At 36.6% G+C, this 20,369-nt stretch overlaps 1 protein-coding gene and 1 long non-coding RNA gene across 6 annotated transcripts in view; one reads left to right on the forward strand and one right to left on the reverse strand.

The window, feature by feature from the left end:
• LOC308177542 overlaps positions 1-20,369 on the forward strand; it is an 82,032-nt gene that overhangs the window by 49,569 nt on the left and 12,094 nt on the right. For both annotated transcript variants that reach the window (XR_013939238.1, XR_013939239.1), the window contains exon 2: positions 19,243-19,395. This is a non-coding gene — a long non-coding RNA (uncharacterized lncRNA). The remainder of the gene's footprint in view (positions 1-19,242; positions 19,396-20,369) is intronic.
• Positions 1-20,369, reverse strand: part of GABRA1 (gamma-aminobutyric acid type A receptor subunit alpha1) — a 41,921-nt gene that overhangs the window by 7,841 nt on the left and 13,711 nt on the right. For all 4 annotated transcript variants that reach the window (XM_080555008.1, XM_080555007.1, XM_080555009.1 and 1 more), the window contains 5 exons: positions 17,895-17,962; positions 11,371-11,591; positions 9,546-9,628; positions 5,122-5,265; positions 639-791 (listed from right to left, as the gene is read on the reverse strand). In XM_080555008.1, coding sequence (XP_080411134.1) covers positions 639-791; positions 5,122-5,265; positions 9,546-9,628; positions 11,371-11,591; positions 17,895-17,962 — 669 coding nt within the window. The remainder of the gene's footprint in view (positions 1-638; positions 792-5,121; positions 5,266-9,545; positions 9,629-11,370; positions 11,592-17,894; positions 17,963-20,369) is intronic.

Below are 20,369 nucleotides of genomic sequence, written 5' to 3' on the forward strand. Positions count from 1 at the left end.
GATTTGTTATATATTTTTTTTTTTAACCATGTGCTTGACTTGGATTAATAGCTTCAAAAAACATGCTAGTTGTTTTTTTCTGATTTTAAAATAAGTGTTTGCAGGCAGCAGTTAAAACACCAGGGACCAACTGTATAAACTTAGAATCCCACAGACTCCCTCCTTACTGCATTCATTAAGTGCATCTTTTCACTGCTATAAGCACAATAGATGATCTCTGATTTCAACAGGAGACAGCAGCCTACAAAAGGGATTTTCAGGATAAGAATTTTCAAAGGGCCTAAGGATGTCAAAGGACCAACACCCATTGATTAATACTTTTTGACAATCCCCACCATGGAAGCCATTGCCATTTATTGGAAATGTTTTATTCATATATTTATTGTTTTGGAAAAGTAGAACTGGAATAGATTGATTGAGATATTTTCAGGTCTCTTTTTACAGTCAGTTTAAAAGCTTTTGAACTTGTATCAGCTTCTGATGCATCTTCACAATGAAACACATTAACTGTTGTGTACTGCACTATGTACAGGCTCCTGCTGTTCTCCAATATAACATTACACATAACCACTTTTATCACAAAATTTCTTAAAATTATCTGGCATGTGATTGCCAAGGAGTTTATAGGTCTTTCTTACCAAATACAGTTCTTGCTGGAACAGATTCTCTGTTAAGCCAGAAGGACACCTGTGACAGTATCACTGTCATGATGCATGGCAGGTAAGTCTGAATGACAAAGTAACCAATCTTTCTTTTCAAATGAAAATGTGTAGTCATAACAACATATTCTCCTAAAAAACAAAACAAAACAAACAACAACAAAAAACATTAAAGCTTTTATAAATAAACAAATTAAAAGACCTTACAGGAACTCACTTTTCATTATAATCACTACTATTATAAAAATAAGAAGTCCTCAGATCAAATTGGGTCAGCTCTGAAGAAAATATTTAATAATAAAGGTTCCACCATTTAATAATCAAGTTCCACTAATAACACAAAACTAGACAGTTCTGGGAAATGCTAATTAAATTTGCATCTTTTTCATCTTCTTCACTGAGTAGTGAATAAAAGTCTGCATTAACTGGTGGCTGTTTAGGCCTCTTGTGAAAGGTTTAATTCTATCAGAAGATGGAAACACACTGTAATATACACATGTAAACATCAAACAATGACTGAATGGAGACAGGAAGTCAGAAATGTTTCAGTAGGGCCAAGCTGTAGTTGTAATTGTTGATGTGATTATGTTTGTATTATCACTATTTGTGCTTTATCTGCTCTGAAGACTAAGCATCCCTATACCACTAATTCAGTTCCTTACTAAATTAATATTCTCTCCCATAGTAAATAGCCAAAGCAAGAATAATGTATAATATTTTCATTACCAGTAACTTTTAAGGTGCTACAAGAATATATGATCTGGGTATTCCAATTACATACAAAAGGCATCTTAAGTATTTATATAACTCCATAAACCATTTCTTCCAGAGGACAGCAAATATTTACAGACATTATTGACAACATCATTGAAAACAGATTTTGAAAAACAGTATATAGATGGTAAAACCTATACTTGTGACATATTGTTCACTGTAGATTGATTCTTTATTCAATAGACATTAGCTTAGGAAAGAAACAGGTGGAAATGTGACTGGATGAAAACCTCTGTCTAGATTAGAGATGATGTGAAATTACCATTATTCTCTTTTAAAACGTAGGCAAGTGGAAAGAGACTGTTGCACTTGTACAGGAAAAGCTTAAATTGGATCGAAAAACTATGTCTAGACGTTGACTGCTTATGCACTGAGCATGTCAAATGCCCTTTTCTTTAATTCAGAGTGTAAAAGAACATTCAGTTGAACAATCTTTCTCAATATATAACCCTGAGGAAATCTTATAAATAAGATGTGACAATACTCACTGTATGTTTCAATATAAAATAGAAGTCAGTAGCAAAGGACGGAAAAGAGAACCAATTAAAAATTGAGAGCTAGAGCAAAGGATATACAAGGAAAATATTCTTTCAGAAAATAGGACTTCAGGAACAGTAAGGGGGGCCTTGACTTAATTTTTACCTGTTGTTCTGTAACTTTCACCAGAACAACCTACAACAGAGATTATAATTTTCTGAAGGGTGCCAGTCTTAGCTAGAAAAAACAATAATTAAATTTCATCTACTACAATATGTCATGGGAAACTATTTTAATGCAATCAGATATAAAATGTTCACAATGATGTGTCAGAATTAATTCAGTGATTGTAGCTGGCAAGCTAAGAATATAGAGTGAACACACCACTCTGCTCTGAAGCTTTACTTAGCTGTTTAAATTATGAAAGTATTTTTAACCTCTGAAAAATGAGAACGAGATTCGAAGCATGAAGGCAATTTAAAAGACAGGGATTACTCTCATCTGTTAAGACAATAGTTCTGAGCTAGAAGTCAGTTAAAGGTAATGCCATGAGCATCTCAGGCAAAACATAGGCCTAGAATAATGCTTACAGTTCAGTTATAAGTCAAAAACATTTTTGTAGGTCTCCAAAATACCAATGGACTGGAGTCATTTATTAGAATACAATAGATCTTTAATGGATTTTACTTAAATAACTATAAGAGATTAAAACACTCCAGTTATTTACTGAATCTTCAGTTTCCCATATTTTGTCTTTAATTAAAATGCATGGCGACATGACAGCTGCTGACCACTGTCCAACTTCCAACCAGTTCCTCTTCCACTCAGAGAGATGGGGGTGCTCAGCCTGGAGAAGAGAAGCCTCTGGGGAGACCTCATTGAATCCTTTTAATACTTGAAAGGGGGCTTATAAAAAGGATGGAGAAGGACTCTTTACTCAGGTAGATAATGAGAGGACAAGGGGGAATGGTCTTAAACTAAAAGAGGATAGACTTAGATTAGACATTAGGAAGAAATTTTTCACTGTAGAAGCGATGAGGCATGGGAACAGGTTGCCCAGAGAAGTTGTGGATGCCCTGTGTCTGGAGGTGTTCAAGGCTAGGCTGGATGGGAGCCTCGGGCAACCTGAGGGGGGTTGGAGCTAGATGATCTTTAAGGTCCCTTCCAACCCAAGGCATTCTATGATGACTGAATAACTAGATTGTAAAAGCATTTTAGTCTTTGAAAGACTATCTTGAAGACAACGACAATTGCAGATCTCTTTTCCTGAAAAAAATCAGAATTTGTATTTATCTTGTTCTAGACCCCGAACAAGAAAAAAGATCCTTTTGTCCTTTTGTCAGATGAGTCAATCTCCACCCCTCTAAAAACAGGGAGGGGTTTCACAGTTTTAATTACGTATGTCATGTCTTAAAACAGAGATGATCAGAGGATAAAGGTGTGCCGGAGGATTGTGTTGAGATAGCTGCCCAGCTATCTGAATGGGGAGAAAGGTGGCCATTACCCACTTCTGACCCCACCGTTATTTTGGTGAAGGCAAATGTCAAGAAGCACTTTTCCTTGAGATGTTGAATTTGAAAACAATCAATGTTTCTACAACTGTATATTCTTATCAGGTATTAATTTAAAAGAGTTGCAAGTTTGGTACTAAAAGATTATTTAACAGGCTCGGATTTAGTTTTGATAATCATTGTATTTAATTTTTTGGAATGTTTTTCTGCATCTAAACAATAGCATATTTGTTTTAGTAAATATTAATAACACTTCATTTAACTTTATGGATTAGCATGGTAAAAATTTCAGGCGGAAAAAAGGAGGCAAAATTCAAACCTATGAAATATCACGGGCAAAGGAAATGTAATTTAGTTACTTCATGGAAATATATAAAGAATTTTTACACTTCTTAGGTTTGCCTTAATTCTATTTAAACATCTATTATCTGACTGTCTTAAGAATTTAAAGGGTGCTTCTCACAATACCATCTAACTACCCTGAATTATATCTGCTATTATCTGTTCAGTTTAAATATGTTCCCAAGTTTATGAGTCTTTTCTGACTGTCCTGCTGCCCTTAAAATGCATCGAGTAAGCAGGGAATTGGCAATGAGCGCAAAAGGGCAGCCATGCAGGTTGCTGCGGTCTCTCAGCCTCCGAAGAGAAAGAGCACAGAGCTCAGGATCCTTGCAGTCCCTCACAAATCACACTGACTTGCCAGGAAAGGGCAGGTGAGGTGAATTACTGGCTCCAAAGAAATCAACAGGAATATTTCTGTCTGTGGCCAGGCCGAAAGTTCTCTCTGCTTTTCTTTCTCTTTGACCAATGCAGACCTCAGTGCTCAATAATGAATGTAGTGAATCTGTGGAAGCAGTTGTGTTGATATTTCTTATGCGAAGTCCTTATTTCTGCCATCCCACTTACTTTTATGATTACATAACAGAAGCTTCCAAGCAGTAACCTGAATAGTGGTCCACTGGAAATTTTAGTCTATGAGAAAATTTGTTAGCTTAATAGGCCGCATGAACATACACTGAGAGGCTAAATAAAAAAATTAGACACAAGTTAGGGTTCACCTTAAAATGACTCACTTTGCTTTAAATATTTGTTCATTTAATGAATGACAGATTAGAAAGTTTGGTATAGGCAGGTACAAGTGTACTTCTTTAGTTCCATTACAGCTGCAGGGGCATTCAGAGCAATACAGCTACGTCTGAAGGAGTGCTTCCCTCTGATTCATAGAACATTAATTCCAGTCAACACTTTAAGATCTTGTTCATGCTCAAAGTTCAGTTTATTACTGTATTCAGATTTTTGCGCCTTTCCAAAGTAATAAAAAACAAACGAGCAAACAAAACAACAACAAAACACACCCAAAGATTAAATCTTGAAACAGAAAATGCGAGGTGCAAAATTTTTTAGCCAGCTTCAACATTACATTTAACTAATACTGAAAACAAGGGCTATATGGCTATATTTGTGTATCTCACTTTTAACAGTCTTGGAGTAAAAGCTGGTGGCAGCATTAAGGTACCTAAATACTATGTTTGAATGTTCCAAATGTTTTGTTTTTTTTTAATTTGGTGACATTTTTTTCACTTTCTAAATACCTCCTTAAGAGACTATATGCTTTTTTTCAGCATCTTATTTCACTGCCTCCAAGAATATGATCTTTGAGGTCTCATTTTGCTATAAACTGGTAAACCTTTTTCACAAACCTGTACTGGACTGAACAATTCCAGAGTCCACAGTTTGTCCAAGCAGATCATACTGGTTCAGTCGAGAGCCATCTTCAGCCACAACCACTGATCTTGCTGGTTCCCGTGTCCATTCATACACAACCTCTGCTCTGGTATAAGCATCTAATTTAAAACAAATAGATTGCATTTCAGCTTTTGTCCATCTACTGCCATATGTCTTTAACAGAACAAGGTTTTGAGCAGTACTTTGAATACTTAATACTCTGTAATCACTTGTAGAAAACCCACAATCAGCATACTGGAACTTTCTGATTATGGGGAATATAAGTGATTTTATAGGTCTATCTGTATTATGATCAGCTAAATAGCTGCTGTAGGGCTGGATTAAGGTTTGCCCTCAATGGCATTGAAAGTCTTTCTCTCCCTTACATCATTCCCACCTATATAAAATCTGAATAACCGGAAGGGAGAGTTAGACATGGAATTTCATGGGCATGCAAGGACTCCAGCTCTTATTCTAATCTTTAACTACTATAAAGAAAGACGAGCCCCAGTATTTTTAATTTGTGGTGGTTTGGTGGTGTCTGGGCCACTGTCAGAAAATAAGTCCTTTTCAGAGTAGCTCCAGTGACCTCTCCTTCAGCCTGGCTAGAGCTCTCCATTTTGTCATCACCCTCTCATGGTGCCTTTGCTGTATAACAAGTATAGCAGATAGTTCTGAGGCTGCCTAGGCTCACATGAGTTTAAATCACAGTGAGTCTATTTTCCTCTTTGGTTATTTCTGGGGAATGCTCACACTTATTCAAGTTCACATTTATCAAAGTCCTAAAAAGAGCAAAAGAAAAACACTGTATTTTCCAGACCCAATTAGTCTAGCATGTTATATAGATAATTCAGTAGTATCCTACATATATCATCCAGGTGTTTTGTGCTGTTATTAGTGTGTTATTTCTGTTATTTCATGAATTAAACTATACATAACATTTTTTATCGTAGTACTGTAATATTCTTCTGCCATTTTGTGTAGTCTGCAGTCTGACAGCTCTTGCTTTGAGCATTCAGAGTGGGAGTAAGTTGTCTACATACAGGCATTGAGTGTCATTCTTGGCACCTAGGAGTATCCAAGACATGTATGGGACTGAATGTGTGATTAGAACCTACATAAAACTTGCACCCACCAGAGGCAGCTGGAAACCAGATGGGACATCTTAGGACACCTAAAATGGTACTATAAATGTGTGTATAGGTGACTAACTGACTCCTACCTGCAGGATGAGATTTTCTCTGTGCGTTTTCAGAACAGGCAAGCAGGAAAGGGAAAGGAACAATCTGATTCCCTTGACCTCATTTGTGAATTAATAATTTTATCGTATCAGTGTAAGAGATAACAATGATTAAAGAGGTGGTTTTGAATGGAGTGGAGTGTACTGGTAAATTAATTGCATGGCATTTGATCCCGCGTTATTGAAGTGGAAGGTTACTTTTGCCCTCAGACTTCTTATTCCCTAAGCACTATAACACATAGTTAGCTCTTTTGGAAGCAGTGGTAAATGCAAATCTACTTCTTCATAATTTTGGCCTTAAAAATAATGGCCACAGTAAGTACAAGAACTGGCCTGCTAATCTAGCTAAATAAAATAAAAAAGGGGAAAAAAAAAGATAATATTAACTTTAAAGCATTTTACTTGTTCTGGATCACATGAGTAGTTTGGAAGAGAAGGAACTGATTTCCTGAGCTGCTGGGCAACAGTGGATTAGGAGTCAGAGGGAAGGCAGCATGCTCATCAGCGCTGGAAATGAGCTCACCCCACCAGGTTCACTTCTCCATTTCCATCACGGATGGTCTGTTCTCCCTCCTACCCACAGCATCCGGCTGACATGTTGCGTAAGTTCAACATACCCTTTTGCTCCTTTCAGTGCTGCTTTCCAGAGTGGCCTTAGTTTTAAACTGACAATCAGATTTTTGTAGGAAGAGTTGAGGACAGCAGCTGCCTTTCTGATTTTGTTATGCCAACATATGGCGTTTTGTTGTTCCAGAAGCCTCTTTAGCATTTGTCACATTGTACTTACATTGGAATAACCTCTAGCTCAAACTGCTATTTTGGCAAATCATTTTAGCCTTGGAGCTGTGTCAAGCATTTATTGGCCTCTACAGTATGGGCAGAGTCCTTGGGAGATATGCCACTCCTTCAAATATGAGGCTTTTCTGAATCCAGCTTCAACAAGAGATGAGAAATAGTGGAGGATATGGAAAAACTCTTATCCAATTTAATTCAAAACAAACACTGCTGGGCAAACACTACCTTGGGGAGCTACTAAGTCTGGTATTGTAATCTGTACATAAAGAGTGTCTTTCATTACAATTGAAGGTCTTTTTCAGTAAACTCTTCAGTCCATTAAGATGAATCTTACGAATTGCTTTAGTTGTTTGATAAAAATGTCCCAAATGTATTGAAAGGAGATTCCCACTGAAAAAGCAGCAATTAAATTTTACAACTGTTCTCTTTTTATATGTACAACCGTGAGACCTATTTTCACAACTTGCCTGAGTCTAGCCATTTGTCCAGTGGGAGATAGTTCTATTTGTATCAATACCTAAGTATTCAGACAGAAATATTTTATAATCTGATAACTGTTATATAATGTAATGGGAAGGATGGGAGAGACCCATATCTAAGGTCCTCTTTTGGACAGTGAAGTCCCCAAGCAGTGTTTGCAGTAAAAGCATGTTGCAGAAGGCATTCCCCCAGATTAGAAGCTCCTTTTAAATTAATAGCAGAAAGCAGAGTTTCCCTGAAAAGGCCTTGATCTTGTCTCATGGCCCTTCCCAGCATTTGGACTTACTTGTTTTGTTAGGTCCTGCTAAGAACAGCTGGCTTGAAGGTCATTTGTGTTCAAAGCACAAAAATACTCTAAATAGCCTGTAAAATATAATGGCCCATACCTGCATTCTGAAATTAGAATGTTAGTATTCACCTCTGACTCTGGTGCAGAAAATGATATTTCAGTTAGAAATAACTCTGATTTTTTTTTTGATTTAAGAAAACTAATGTATATAATGATAAAAAAATACTTTACAGAATAAATTTAGATAGAAGTGTAAAATTCAGTCTGCTAGTTCACATTTATACAAAACCTGTTGATGGTTTAACTTTATGTTAGCAGGTTTTATGCACAAGTACCCGTCTTCCTATCTTCCAGATCCAACATACAGTCAGCATAAACTCCTTAAAGTGCATTTCAAGAGAAATTCAGCTCTGCAACCACTTCTGATGTAACTGGGATCCTGGGTGATTCCAGGTGCACAGATCTGCTGTTATTGGTCCAGGACCCACTGCCCTATATTAATTAACATTTTCCCCTCTTCTGTTTCACGGGAGATTTGGAAAGGTTTTTTGGACGCGTGCTGTAAGAAAACTTAGCATTCAAATAGTAAACTGTTCCTGTCAGTTATACTCCAACTTTGTATGAGCTTTTTGTTCTGTAAATCTTATCTAGGAGGCTAGTAGGTCTTGAAAGACAAAATATCAGTCCTTTCTCATTGTAAACATAGAGCTATTCAGCCCAAAGTAAATTATCACCCTGTCTGGTACCACTTGAAGAATGAATTGGGTGTTCTGTTTGTTGACTTCTAAAATGTATCAAGCCACTAAGTACCTATTATCAGTGAAATGACCCATTTCTACTAGAAAAAATAGCCACTGAGGAAACAATTTGTACACTATTACATTTTCCACACGTTTTTTCTTCTATGTTTGTGTTGAATCAACCAGAGTAAAACAACTCTTCAATTTATTTATTTAATCTTAAAGAGTTGTAGCAGGGATTATATTTAATTTATGGAAATAATATGTTTAGCTAAGTTTCAAAGTATCGGTTACAGGTCGGCTACAATTCAAATCGAAATTTTTGGGAGAAATTCTTGATTTATTGTAAGTGTTGTCAGTTATTACTCTGATTTCAATTACATTATATTTGTTCAATGTGTTCCCTAATATAAGGTTAAAAAATGTTGCAAGTGTAGGACTCTCTTAGGAGATTTGTGACATCTTCCACTTCCAGATGTGTCACGATTGTAATATGAATGGTATTGCAGTCTAAGACAAAATTTCGTTCTAAACATAGTAAGACTATGGTAGCGAAACTATTTTTACCTAAACCAATTGAGTTATCCACAGTCTGTATTACTTCTCTCTAAAATTGATTTCGGGACTTTAAAAAAAATCAACTGTAAGATTAATATTTTCTAAGCTATTTTTCCAGAAGTTGAGTGCTACCATTTTTCTCCTTTGTGAATGTCCAAGTATGACACTTCAGGATATTTAAGACACATATTGAAGATAGGAAAATACACAATTAAAACCTTGAAGTTTGCTCAATTGCAAAATACTTTTGTAAAGTGGCCTTAAAATGGAGAAACCTCAATTTAAAAATAAACTTACAGCTTCCAAATTTCAAGGGGCAAGCATGTGCATCCATAGGAAAGTCTTCTAAATGCATTGGACACTCTGCTCTCACAGTCAATCTATAATGTGAGCAAAAAGACACATTTATCCTAGTTTCATAGAAATAGCAAATAGACTTCTGTGAAGACACGTTAACAGGCATTATACTATTTTTTTGTGATTAATAAACAGCTAGAACAGGCCCTGTCTAGGGGTGCTGACAGGCATGCTGACAGGCTACATATGTAAACACAGTAGCGGGAATGAGTCTGCCCTCTACCTTGGCTTACTATACAGCAGAGACACACTCAGACTTGTACCTTGGTGTGAGGATTAAGTTCTCTTAGAAACTAAAATCATTTCCCTGCTGCTGTCATTCAACTGGCCCACTCTGGTTGTTCGGACATTTGCTGAAATCATTATGATGCTATTGGCTTGGATGCAAGGATGTTGCTTAGTATGAGAGGTTAAGTAAACTAGAAACATTCGCTGAAACAGTCGTGTATCAAACATCAGCAAGGAATGGGCAGTAACACTTGAATACCAGGCAGAAGACTGCATTAAAGCACTTGCAAAGATGAAGAAACAGAAATGGTTATGGTCAAAAATGGAGACATGAACCACGTGCTGCCATGGTAGTGTTCTTGTGGATTAAATCCCTAGCAGCCCAAGCATTTAGGTAGACCTGGACTTGTCTAAGCACTAGCCAACCGCATTCCACTCTAGCCTAGGGAGCCTTGAATGATGTTTCAGATACATTGAACACATTTGACAAACTTCCGAAAATCCTGGAGGCTTTTTTTTCTCCAAATACTTGTATTGCTTTTAAAAGCATTTTTAGAATTGTAAAAAGAAAGAAAGTTCAATATTCACCTACGTACTGAACTATTCATCTTGACTTTGAGTCAAAAGATTCACGAACATGTAGCTCTGTAGAGACAATATACCATTTCTTTCATTGTTTAATTCAAGGTCTTTTTAATCCAGAATGTTTCCACCACTGTGTACCATCATTATTTTCAAAGGATATATTTACCCCATTGCTGACAACCGTTTAGTTCAACTTGTTATTGTCATGGAGAGAATACCCCATTTCCAGTAAGAATGATGCCAGTACAGGAATCTTTCATACCCCTAAAATTTCAAATACTATAGTGTATTGTTGTTACAAATGGAATAAGAAATGACCATTTTTAGATTCTCATGTTCTGTATTATCAACAAGCACAAGAAATGAGAATGTGCAATGAATTCTCTGGTCATCTGCTAGTTCTTAGAATCTGCTTTCTATAGGAAGCAAAGATTAGAGACCCTTATATATGATCTAGTAGGCCAGATTATGTTCAACTTTCAGTCTTTATTCTACTTCTACTGGAAGTGGTCAAAGCCAGGCTGGATGGGGCTTTGGGCAGCCTGATCTTGTGGGAGGTGTTCCTACCCATGTCAGGGACATTGGAACAGGATGGTCCTTAAGGTCTCTTCCAACCCAAACCATCCTGTAATTCTGTTTTGCTGATGGAATACTTGAAAGCAGCTCCAAATTAAGGTCCTCTGCAAACTGATGGATTCCTAATACTCTAGGTACCTTTTTAAAATCAAGTATTGAGATGCATCCAGGACATGTAAAGGTGGCACAGCAGCAGGAAAAAAATGAACACTGCAGATGTCTGTTTATCCATCATTCTATGACCTATTGTGAAAATAACTACTAAGCAGGAATCAAATTATGCTGAAAAAGGAACCTGTTTCCTGTTTGGAAAATATCTTGCTTTACCAAGTTAAATTGTCAAACTAAATGAAGGATATAATATTTTAGGGCTCACCTCATTGTGTACAGCAATGTCCCATCCTCTGTAATTCGTAATAATTTATTTGGCATCGTCATGTTATGAGCCACTGACTTCTTTCCATTGTGGAAAAAGGTATCAGGTGTCCAAATTTTGCTGGCCATTAAATTGTTTAACCGGAGAACAGTCATAGGTCCTTTGAATTTTAATCTTTCATCTTTCCAGCTTTGGCGGAAAAATACATCTATAGTGTATTCCTACACCAATTCAAAAAAAAAAAAAAGGTAATATTGTCATATGTTGCAATACAAGAACTTGAAAATTATATTCTTACTGTTCTGTAAAAGCAAGACTATTAATGAAATTAGTAATTACTAGAACGTTTATTCTTTATATTACTTACAATGTATCTGAAGCTGGTTATTTAACAGTTACAATATCATTGCTGTGTTCAATAGAGCAAATGCTGGGAAGAATAGCATATCAAAAATTAAACAAGAATTTGAGGTATAATATAATGGAAACAAAATATTTTGCCCTTTTCTCCCTTTCCTTTCACCTTCCATAAAACTGTGATTTGAAGCTGTGGAAATTCAGCCATTTTGCATAGCCTGCAAAGAATATGTATCTTAGAATAAAATAAGCCTGGTGAGACAGGATCTTACTAGAGCCTTTTGTTATAGGTGTCTCATTAGCATAAAGAGGTAGTCAACCTGTGAAAAGTTCACACCACTAGAATTATGTGGTCTTATTTATGAGACGTGAAATGGCTCATTGGTCCATATCACTGGACTCAAGAGAGCACAAGCTGAGGATTGCTTTGGACCAACAGTAATAGTTTGGCTATGCAAGGACTGAGGCAGTGTGGAGGAGATGCATTGGCTGAATCAGTGTATATAGGGAGAATAAAACCAACAAACAAAAAACTTGCTATGAAATGAAATAATTATTTTTTACAAAGCAATAGAAATGAAGTTAAGAGGGAGACAGTGAAGTTAGGAAACATATGTTGGTGTATTATAGATAAAACATAGAATACTTTCCCACTCTGATGTGGTAAAAATGTGGAAAACTCCTGTGGATGCAGTATAATTTAATATTTACCTAGAGAAAAATCCCATTCTAACATGGAAGTGCTGTATGGGATTATCCTATTCCTTCTATCACTCATGGCCGAGATTTTGTGATGAATATCAAAAGCAGCTATCCAAACAATGTTCAAAATTACTCTGAATTATAATCATTTGGCTGAGAAGCTGAACCTTTGCTGAGATCTCGTGCCAATGTCTGATGGCAAATCCTGAAGGAAAATGGCTCTGGCACACACTGCTACAAGTAAAAGGACTTCCCCAAGGAATATGCTAGTAAAGAGAAACATTCTGGAATGAACATTTAAAATCTATCCATAGCAGACTCCTTCAGACTCATGAATTTTGTTTTAACAAATTGTAACACTCTGTACAACATAAGCAAGTGTGAGCTGCTTATTACTCGTGCAACTATCAGCAAGCAACAATAGTGAGTCTGGCAGTGGCTTTTCGGTTTTCAAGGCACGTAGTGACTAAATAAATTTATTGTGGACAATAGTAGTAGTTCTATGGGATGGTCTTTGCTGTCGTGTTTTTTTTTTCTTTATATCCGAGACCAGTGAATCATGTTGATGCATATTTAATTGCAAACATAATAGCATTTCTACTTTCTTAGTGCTTAGTGTGCTTCTGGAACCGGGATTTGTTCAGAGGAAGGGGCGTTAAAATACTGTATTTTCTCAGTGTTTTGCTAGCTCCAAAGATTTCTTCGTACACACGTGGGAAAGGTAAAAGACAAGCCCAGAAGGTGGTATCACTTCAGTGTGCATTCCCTTTTTATTTCTAGCAACTGCAAAGTAGGAGGTGAGTGGAAAGTGATACAGGTTGAAAGAAGGGAGTTTGGTTCTTCCTTTATATGAACACAAAATTTTTAGGTTGGAAAAGATCAGAGTCTGAGACATTTGGTAAGGAATATGACAGCAGAAGACAAAACTCAATTAAAAATTAGCTGATAGGTCATACTGCACACAAACTGCATCATTTTTGGCTGAGCTTTCTCACCTCCTTAGCTTTCACTACCCACTTTAACATGTACAGTAATTCCCCTCAAATGAATACTGACACATGGATGATCTTTAAGATCTCTTACTCTGATTAGAGCTTTCTTCTACAGGAGACTGCCATGCAGAACAAACCATGTATTATAGCACTGGTCTATGTGCAAGCAGATGAGAGAGAGAAAATTCAGATAAATTCTCCACAGAGGAGATTTTTCATCTCTTAGTGTGCAAGTAAAGAAAGAAGATTGCTATCTGCAATAAATTGTATAGCATTGAATATTTATAACATTTTGTCTTACATGTGAGATCCAGGCAGGAAATAATTTAGTATTTTATACATTCTCTAATTCACTCATCTGTTCTCTCTGCCCAGAGACTGTTTATATACAGGGTAGAACACACCATGGTCTGTATTCTATTAGGTGCTGTACAGGAAGGTACAAAGACAGAAATTCTTTCCTGAAGAGCTTACAGTAGAGAAACAGTGAATGAAAGCTTACTAGAAAAACATCGTTTTGTCCTTATGAAAAAAGTGTGTATTTTTTATATGGTTCTTATTTCAGATAATATATATCAAAATTTTCACAAAATGATAGTGACTTGAGAATAGACAGTTATCTGATCATTAGTTCTATCCACCATCTGAGAGATCATACCTGAAAACTTGCAAAGTTCTTCCAAAATTAGATGTTTTTATTTTAAAATGTGCTTTTCTCCTGTTTAACTTGATTCCCAGGTTTAAGACAGAGCCAAGGCATTCTCTTTATAGAGTAGCAGGTTATGTCTGTGCTGTTCTTAAAAGAGTGTCTTGAGAGTGGGTAGGAACACCATGTACTGCCTGATATATCAACCTACTATCTATATAACTGCCTCATTGGATTCCTGCAAACAGATGGTCTAGGTATGCTGGTGTCTCACTGTGGCTGTAGTTTCATAACATATGGCGTCAGCTGGAATAGCTCATTCCCAGCTCCCATCTGTCAGTCCTCGGCCCAGACAGCAACACATCCTTCCCCTGGTGTGCCAATACAGCTGCTAGTGAGGCTTCCCTGTGCCTATATCCCATAATGCCAGCAACATCGATTGTCGGTCTGCTTGCTGGTGCAAATTTAGGGTAGCCCTCAAATGAGTCCTGCACTTGGGGCACAACAACCCCAAGCAGCGCTACAGGCTGGGAGGTGAGTGGTTAGAAAACTGCCTGGCAGAGAAGGACCTGGGAGTATTGGTTGATAGTCAGCTGAATATGAGCCAGCAGTGTGCTCAGGTGGCCAAGAAAGCCAACAGCATCCTGGCTTGCATAAGAAACAGTGTGGCCAGCAGGTCTAAGGAGGTGATTGTCCCCCTGTACTCAGCTCTGGTAGGGCCGCACCTTGAGTACTGTGTTCAGTTTTGGGCCCCTTGCAACAAAAAGGACATACAGGTGCTCGAGAGAGAGTCCAGAGAAGGGCAACGAAGCTGGTGAGGGGTCTGGAGAACAAGTCTTACGAGGAGCGGCTGAGGGAGCTGGGGTTGTTCAGCCTGGAGAAGAGGAGGCTCAGGGTGACCTTATCGCACTCTACAGGTACCTTAAAGGAGGCTGTAGCGAGGTGGGGGTTGGTCTGTTCTCCCACGTGCCTGGTGACAGGACGAGGGGGAATGGGCTAAAGTTGCACCAGGGGAGGTTTAGGTTGGATATTAGGAAGAACTTCTTTATGGAAAGGGTTGTTAGGCATTGGAATAGGCTGCCCAGGGAAGGAAGGGGTTGAGTCACCATCCCTGGAGGTCTTTAAAAGATGTTTAGATGTAGAGAGCTTAGTGATATGGTTTAGTGGAGGACTTGTTAGTGTTAGGTCAGAGGTTGGACTAGATGATCTTGGAGGTCTCTTCCAACCTAGATGATTCTGTAATTCTGTGATTCTGAGTATCGATAACCAACCTGTAGTATGTATGGAAGACTTTGCACTAAATGTACATAGATAATAATCTAAATTTCTATTCTGATAAGCACTACATTTGATCTTTGTCTATCTGTTTTTCTTGTATTTCACATATTTCCTTAAGCAGAAGAGTTAGCATGAGTAGGCTGTACACACATTACTTTTTCTGGGAGGTGAGTAGGAGTATTACACGAAATACTTTTCTGTAATCTCTTACTTTTCAAAATGTATGAACACCTGCCTATGTGTTTTTTGGTCACACTTTATTAAGACGTAGATAAATTCTTTCTCCTATATTAACTAAATGAAAATGGGAGCCAATGTGTTATGTGTTTTTAAGTATCTTTGAGAGCCTTTTTTCATGGGTCATTAATGCTTATGCTATATTAATGCAGCTAAACTGAGGTCTTTTTTTTAAAACATACCTATTCCTAATTTTGAAAGTAGATGATTTTGAGCCTCAATATTTTATCCCTAAAAACCAAATCCTATGCACATATCAGTTTTTCCCAGGAACATCAAATTAGGTTTACCTTCTACTTCATAATTAAATCATCTGAAAGTATCAGGGATAAGTATACATTGAAGCCTATATGTGAGATAATACCAAGTAATTCAGCAGGCCTATTGGATGCTCTCAATTTATGTCTGTATGTAGGAAAGCATATGTGCCTGTTTATTTAGCCTGCTGTTCTGTACTGGAGTTTCCTAGTAAATCTGACTCAACCAATCAAACAACAGTTTAGCCAGGCAACTCAGAAAAGAACTCTAACAAGTATTACTTTGTATTTTCACCAGCATATATGTAATATTTTTTTTTTTCAGCTCTCACAAACATCCGTGTCCTGCCCTATACTTTAAAGGAGTTTAATTTTCAGGAACTTTTCAGCGTCTACTTCCCCAAAAGACAGATCTCTAAGAAAACGGAGGAACCTCAGATCACCCACAAACTGTAGCTGCTACCGTTTTAATTCAACGCTTATTAACTAAATATATATATATGTGTGTGTGTGTGTGTACTAGTTGCATGACTGCGTATGAAGTTTTCATTCGGTCTAATGGTGGTCAGTTAACTATTTCCAGACAGAACTGGGAAAGCAAGATGAAATGTTTTGCTCAGCTAATCACCAGAACACAAACGGGGGATGTCAGTGGCAATCTTTAATCCAAGAAATTTCCCATCTTTTAATGTATAATTTAGAGTAATAAGTAGGCATTTTAATTTCAGAGGATTATCCCATAATAAAAAAAAAAGCAGAAGTTATTGAATGATTGGTTTTTTTTGGAATTACTCTTCTTAAGAGTATAGTGGTATAGTATCTAGACAGCATTCTGTGTATGAGCTGAGGAGATGTCTTCAGTGTGGCTGTTTCCCTGGGTTGCCTTTCAATTGTAAGACTTCCCAGCAGAATACTAGTCAAAAAGTCTGTGTTGGCCAAGCTATTCTCTCTCAACTAAATATGATGCCATTGGTTGGAAATATAAATTTGACTGCAGTTTTATAACTGTTGTTATCCATGCAGTCAGGAAAATGGTGGCTTTGTGTAAAGTTCATTCAGGAAAATAAACTATCTTGTAAAAGTTACTTTACTAAAAGTGTTTAAGACCTGTCTACATTTTTAGTTTTAATTAAATAACTGATAATTTTGTAGTGGTAAATGGAACTTTCTTTCTTGTGATAATTTTTCCTTTTATTTTTCTTTCTTCTTTATTTTGTGAATAGCTTTAGTTTAATGTGGTCAGTTAAAATACTGAAGTGTTTTCTTTTTTGTTTTAAGTTAATGAGGATGTTTTCAGCATTCATCCTAACACAGGATCCAGTAGATACTAGTAATCAAACCAGGCGTTCCCTGTCAGTAGCAACCTACTTGTGATGGCCTCATTTATATGCAAAATTTAAAGTACTTTATCCATATTTTTACACATTTTTTATTATCTCTTAAGACCAGAGATCACAACATCTTCATTCAGTCTTCTGAACCTCTGAATCCCCTGCAGTTATCTAGCAATTTGATTTTCAAATTCATGCCATAAATAAGTGACACTAATTCGCTCATTAATCTTCTCTTCTCATTCAGCAGCCAAGTTCTAGGAAACTCACTTCCCATTGATCAGTAGCTTTTAATATAAAAATACAGGTTGGACTGTATGGATGTCACACTGTAAGCGTAAGTGTTAATTGCATTTTAAGATGATGATCTTTCTCAGCAAATTGGATCAGTGAGGTGCCAGCAAGGACCTGAGCAATCATTCTCAGAAGAGTACTGATCCAAACCCTAATGCATTTCATAATATGTTACGTAGTAATTATAAGGTCTGTTAAAACACATCATTAAAGTCACTGAAGATGGTAATTTCAGGGCACTTAAACGCAGTCACAGTTAACAGGAATCATTGCGCATAAAAGTTGACAACATTTTGGAATCAACATTTTGGAATCAACAACAACAACAACAGCTTTAAAAGGAGTAAATAAGTTATTGCATAGATCTTCCATCCTTCAAATTGAAAAGACAAGAGAAAAAAAAATGCCATAGAAATAGGCCATCACTTACCATATCATGGTCTGAAACAGGCCCAAAACTGGTGACGAAGATGTCAGTCTTCACTTCAGTTACACGCTCTGATGAAGCAGGAAATTAGGACAGTGAGTGTCTATCAACCGTCTTCATTAGGTCTAACCACTACCAATTCTCACAATAAATAGAAAAATTATTGGCCTTGATTAGCCATTCTAAAATTGGTCTACAATACAGTCCTGATAATTTATTGCTTTGAGATGTAATTTCACAGTCAATATTGTCAGCAACACTTTTTTATTACAGTGTTTCCACAGAACTTTTTGAGACATGACTTATGATGCTGAAGTACAGCAGCCATAGTTCTGCTGTTGTATAAATCCTGTCACTCTGACTAATAAAGCTTCTTGTCTGACATTATAAACAGTGCTGAATATTTTACACAGTACTCAAAAAGTCTCATTGGGTACTCAGTGTTTCTGGGCAAGCTGATTGCAGGTCTCTAGTAATTAACCCTAGGCTTATGAATTATGTATATAGTATTGAGACACAGGAACATAGAGGAAAGAGAGAGAGATAATACATCATGCCGTATACAAACATAAAAAATATTTTATTGGCATGAAAAGCTGCATTATTCTTAACTACAATAAAGAAAAAACAAGTTAAAACTTTACCAGATAAATATAATTTAAACCTCTCTACATCTCTTTGACATTTGTATAAACATTCTATTTTGTAAGTTTTAGGTGGTTTTTTTTAGGTGTAAGTCTAGGTGTTTTAAATTATATTGGAACTAATGTTAGATTTCCCTTAAACTACCAAATTTGTTTTATAGGCCTCAGTGACAGATTAGCATGAATAATAATTCTGTAATCTATAATGTGTACATAACATACATCATTTGTGTATGTTATTTCACAAAGCTAGGCTTCTCTGTGATTTCTAGGATGTAAATTTGCTCAGTGGCACAATGACCTTGGCCACTTCAGAAGAACCTAACAATTTCAGGTGTCACAAATGTTGAACACGAGACACCTAAAAACAGCACCATAGGTGCTGAAGGATAAATAAAACTGAAGGATGAAATTTTTAATGTATTATTTGTAACCATAGAAAGTAAGATACTACAGTGTGGTTGAGTTGACTAATTGTATTCTTTTGGTTCTTTGAATCCATGACTAAGAAGTGTTAAAATTACAGTGAATATTGACAAAAATGTCTCATAGGTGAAATTTCCTCCTCTGCTGTCCAGTGAAATGAAGCTACGACCCTATCATTGCTTACAACCTTTTCAACTGACTAAGGGAAATTTAAGTATTTTCCTGACAGCTGACTCTGGACTTAAGGAAGTTCACAGTGAGAATTTAATTTTCTATTACAGGAAGAAGCATGTGGTTGTCCAGAAGCTACTTGGCTTGGAAGAGTGTTCTCTCCTTCAGACCATCACTTTTACAAAGTTCAGGAGTTGAAGACTGTGCTCTTGTATGAAACAGCTAGCTAGCAGAAAAAGAAGATGGAGGTTTCATGACGTCCGGTAAGACATTGCTGAATAGATTTTTTAAGTTCCAGATACTCTATCACCTCTTAAGACCGAGAAACTAACATTATCATGAAATCTATTAGCCTTCTGGATATTGAAAAACGAAACAAATGATCTTTAAAAGATCCTTCATTCCAACTTCCAGTCTCTCTATCTCCTTTCCACTGAGGCACTCCTGTGTCATTAGGATACAACAGATGGTGAAAGATCTTCAGTCCCATTGCATTCATTCTTAATGGTACAGCCTCAGAGTCACAGCTGAAGCAAAATGGTGACCCTCTATTTAATGTAATGTGACTATCTTATTTACCTCACCCCAACACAGAATACACTGAATCAGCAGCGAATCATGTAGTGGTATCCTGAATCTTAGTTTTAAGAGATATGGTCATAGTATAGAAGTTAAAGCTTAAGGAAATCACTTGTTAAGGAAATGTTAATTATTCGTTAAGGAAACAAAATGGAAACTATAGAATTCCACAGTAAGATGGAAAATGTCTGAGGAAATTGAAAAATTAGTGGTGCCTTTCATTTCTATATAGCATTAAAGATAATTAAGTGACATATAAGTCATAAATAATGACAATAGAAAATGTAGACTCTGAACTCACAATAGACTGTTATTTTCATTTCAGTTAGACTTTTGCAGACCATCTAATACCAGTCCTCATCAAGTCCAAATAAAAACACTGTGAAGATGACCAGATGATTTACTTTTTATTTGGTATGTACCTCATTTTCAAAAGCTGTGAAAAAACGTGTATGAGTACACAGAAAAGCATTAGCCCGTCCAAATATGTGTACAAGTTTCGAAATTTGTGTTTACTGTTTTACTAATTAGATGATTCAACTGTGCTTTGTTAAAAGCTACAAAAGTTGAGTCACTCCTGCACAGAACATACGTTTACTCATACAGTTGGGATATATTTAGAATAAAGGTTAACCATGTTCAGTTTGCAGCTTGATTA

Source organism: Anser brachyrhynchus (assembly GCF_964034855.1).
Source record: "Anser brachyrhynchus genome assembly, chromosome: 14".
Taxonomy (NCBI): domain Eukaryota; kingdom Metazoa; phylum Chordata; class Aves; order Anseriformes; family Anatidae; genus Anser; species Anser brachyrhynchus.